Source organism: Barbus barbus (genome assembly GCF_936440315.1).
Source record: "Barbus barbus genome assembly, chromosome: 50".
Lineage (NCBI taxonomy): Eukaryota > Metazoa > Chordata > Actinopteri > Cypriniformes > Cyprinidae > Barbus > Barbus barbus.
In genome coordinates this window covers 7,957,675-7,961,693 of record NC_136728.1, presented here as the reverse complement: position 1 = coordinate 7,961,693, position 4,019 = coordinate 7,957,675, and the positions used below count along the sequence as shown (strand labels likewise).

At 42.1% G+C, this 4,019-nt stretch overlaps 1 protein-coding gene across 1 annotated transcript; it reads right to left on the bottom strand.

Annotated features, from left to right (window-relative positions):
- Window positions 1-758: 758 nt before the first annotated feature.
- LOC306867971 (C2 calcium-dependent domain-containing protein 4C-like) lies at window positions 759-2,546 on the bottom strand. The gene is made up of 2 exons (XM_079413941.1): window positions 2,392-2,546; window positions 759-2,278 (listed from the first exon to the last, which is right to left on the bottom strand). Exon 2 carries the CDS (start codon window positions 2,245-2,247, stop codon window positions 883-885), a length of 1,365 nt encoding a protein of 454 aa, XP_079270067.1. The 5' UTR covers window positions 2,248-2,278; window positions 2,392-2,546; the 3' UTR covers window positions 759-882.
- Between the last annotated feature and the right edge of the window lie 1,473 nt (window positions 2,547-4,019).

The window sequence follows — 4,019 nt, the reverse complement described above, 5'->3', positions numbered from 1 at the left end:
AATCAATCTGTCAAATCATTCTTATTGATTTTTGATCCATGGAAAATCATAACCTTCCTTTTACTCATGCTAAATGCTTGCCTAGCTGGCAAGCCTTGGCCTAGGCAGCAAGCCGGTTTAAAAAAAATAAAAAAACAGCTAGTTTAATGAGAATGAGCCAACTCATCTCCTTCTCAAGTTACTCCGGGTATTTATAATCCCTGCAAAGGTCAGCAGGAAACAACAGGCTTAGAGGAAATAAGAGAAGGTGAGTTCTTTTGCAATCAGTGCAACTTGTTATTATTTACCTCCTCCAATGAAAGATCAGTGAATGGTAAGCCACACCATTTAGGTATTACTGACGTCTCAAATGGCCTAGCACTCTTTTAAGTTTAGCGATGTGGAAGCATGGTGTTAAGGTGCTGCTACTGTAACTAACATCTGTAACTAACATCCACCCCACTAATTTTTAATCCCAAAAAGATGCCTCTGTGAGTCTGCCACAAGCAATTGTTTAGTGATTTCTCCATACTTTGTATACAGTATTGCATTTAAAAATCTTGTTTCATGTAAACGGCTACGTGTCAGAGTGTAGTGGCAATCAAACCACTCAAGACGAGACAAAGAAAAATGGAGGCCATTACGAAAGCTTTTAAGACTGTCGTGCTTTGATTCAGTCACAGCTGTTCTCATCATGAATAAAAGATTATTTGTTGACTGAATACCTAAAATCATGCTTCCCGTCAAGAACAAAAGACCACAAGACTGATATAGTTTTTGTCGTTTAATAAAAAATAAGTCTTTGGCAGATAAACAGATTTGGCAATAAATAACTCTTCATATAATATATACAAATACATGCACACACTCACTCACACAAAATAAATTAAGCAATTGTTGGATTTATAATGTAACAATGCTAGTGAGAGGAAGATCAGAGTTGCCTAAAATATAGTCTCTTTTCATGCTGGACATCTTGTTAACGACTTTGAATCGGAGCGACCTCTGGCAGAGATCATCCTCCGATATACCATCAAAGAAAAAGTCCTCATTAAAGATTGGATTGCGGCTCTTCCTAATGACCGTGCTCCGCTGTTTCTGGACTTTTCCGGGCATGAGAGAGAGGCTGATGCTGCAGTTAATGCTTTTAGGATCCACCGACAGAGCGTACAGGCCTTCCGCACTTATGAGGCGGACACGCAGTCTCTGGTTTTCAGGACAGTACTCCGCCGACAGCCGCAAGGTCCCGTTTCTTCCTACAGGCACCAGATTCTCCTTCATCACCCTCTCCCGGTGCAGAACCAAGTCCATGGGGAAGACAGCCGGAGGCGCCAAGCTGAGTCCACATGGGAGAGGTTCAACAAGGTCTTCGGATGCTCTCCTCATAATATTGGGGCTGTTGTCCGTGGAGCTACCCTCATCCGTCGATAGGGAATTGTTTCTGGACATGACAACCTTCCGGAGGTTGCGGTAGAGTAGTTTCTCATGGTTAAGTGCTTTGAGGAGAGAAGGTTTTGGTGGGCATCTGTTCAGGAGAGGAGAACTGAAAGGGGAGGACTCTGCTGAGGAAGTGGTATCGCTATCTAGAGTTCCCTGTCGGTGCAGAGTGAAGCCTTTTGGAGAAAGTCTAGAAGCAAGAGTATTCAGGCTGAAGGAAGAAGGAGAGGATGAAGATGGTAAGATGGGGGAAGCTGATTTGGAGCAAGTGCTTGATCTACTCCGGGGAAGAACCAAGGGGATTCCACTCAAGTTGGGGTCGTTGTGGAAGAGGGACTCCTTTCTCCTGGTGTGGGGACTTTCAAGCAAGGTGCAAAAGCCGTAGCAAGTTTGAGCTTTAGCTAAGTGGGGCAGGGAAAGTGCAGCCTGGCTTTGAGGATCAGCATTGGTGGTTTCCTCATCACTACAGCCGTTGTCAAATGGCCCATCATCAACACTCTCCACCTGGATTATATGGTTATTGGGAAGCTCTCTGGCAATGACCTCCTTCTTTGGACTTTCTTTGTCACACAGAGACACTCGGATACATGGAGTTGTCCTCCCCTGCTCCATACTCTTGCCCTCCACTGGGGTTGAGATCTTGGGGGGAATGCAGAACTCTGGGATAGTGTCCGGAGTAATGATGTTTGGACACAGCAAGACTTTCTTGGCTTTGTCAATGGATGACTTGTCTCCGAACATGAGGTCACCGATTTTGAAGCTGTATTCCGTTATGGGAAGTGGCAGGTTGGTCCTTTCGACGGACACTCGGATCTTCTCTACCACCCACATTGGAATTCCGTTTGGACTCAGAGTAGAAACTCTACAAAAGTGGAAGATTCTGCAGTTATAAATACTGGTCCACTTAGTTTTATTCCAAAATTGTGCAATAGTTGAAATGTCAAAAGTTCATCAAACTGTTTGAAGGCTGCTTACCTTGTGCACCTGATTCTCCAGAGGAGGTCTTGAGCGTCTCTGTTCAGAAAGGGCTTTGTTCTACACACTGCATTAAACAGGGTCTTCAGGGTGATAATCGAGACTCTCTAACCAGCAGGCTCAGACTCTCTCCTGTTAGACCAGCTTGTCTTTGTGACACATGTGAAGGGCTCTTGGCCTTTTATAGAGAGCGGCACTGTGGGCGGGGAGAAGGGCTATTTGAACACACCCTCAAGTGGTAAGAGAGGGCTGCCCTTCTTACAAGGCTACTGGTTCCTATAGAAACTCATAAGCCACGACACTTTAATCTAAGCGACCCAACGCTGGGAAAGGTAAAGGCCAGCATGATAAGCAAATTGCAATGAAATCCAACACATTTGGTTGATAAAACAAAGGCATGTGTGTGTGTTTGATTTTCCATTACTCGTGCGAGAATCATGATATTAGATGTGGGTTATAGGTTAGTGATGATTTAAAATGAGGCATATCCAAATGCCTCTGGCATTTTTGATGCAAAGACGTCAATATTGGATATACCAGTGACGGAATACAGCCTTTGATGTATCTAGGTCAGCAAATATAAAGGTCTAAAGCAAATTTACAGAGCTTGCAAACAGTCATTTACAAGCTAGGTACACTAATCTATAGGTACATAAAACTCTAATGGAAAGGGGTCTGCTGATTGTAGGATTGGTGTAAGACATTGTTGCTTATAATGAAATGTTTATTGGCCTTTTTGCTATTTTTATTCAGAGAGATATTCATATCGGCTGAACTGTTGGTTAGTCCACATGCTGAAACAACAGAAACATTTATAAATAAAAAAATAGTGACAACACTGTTTACATCGGCCATTTTTTACATGCACAATCTTACACTGACTATGCTTAATACTCGACCATGTGTACGGTCATGAAAACATACAAGAAAATGCAGAAATATAAAAGAGTGCTACCTTTGCAAGACATTGATGGAATAACAACTACAGACATTTAAACGATGCCCTCTTGTGGAAGGATACAGAACAGCTTTGCAAAATTTGAATGTTGGATTTGCTGTGTAGCTCTCTAATACTCAATATTCTCACATATCTCTGCAATATCATATTAGTCATATTTCACCAGATATTTCCTAAATATTTGTTTTGATAAAAATGACTAGCATTAGGTTATGCACCTTCACAAGGGTTATTTACAGTATCTCTCTCAAACTAGACAGCTGTCTACAACGTCACGCTTGGTATTTATGTCTTTGTTGACTGTTAGCTCATGGTCAAAGCTCAAGGGGGGTATTGCAGTAACCTTATAGAATCAGAGAGGTGGCTAGACATAATGATCCTAGAGTGTGGTGATGCCTCTCCGGTGGTTTCTAAGAACTGTTGTGATCACACTGAGTAATATTTAAGGCCTTTAACAGCAGGAAAGGCTTACTCTAATGGTTGAAAAGCATGAAGTAAACAAGTGCTTCAATGCTGATAAAAGTTTTTAAACAGCACTTAGAAAGTCATTTAGAGATTATGAACAGCTGTACAGGAAATTATTGCCTTATAAATACGATTGTGTGATATACCGCAGCAGAAGTCACCCCCTGCTGGTCGCCCAATTCTTCAAATTGAGTGAAGATATCAC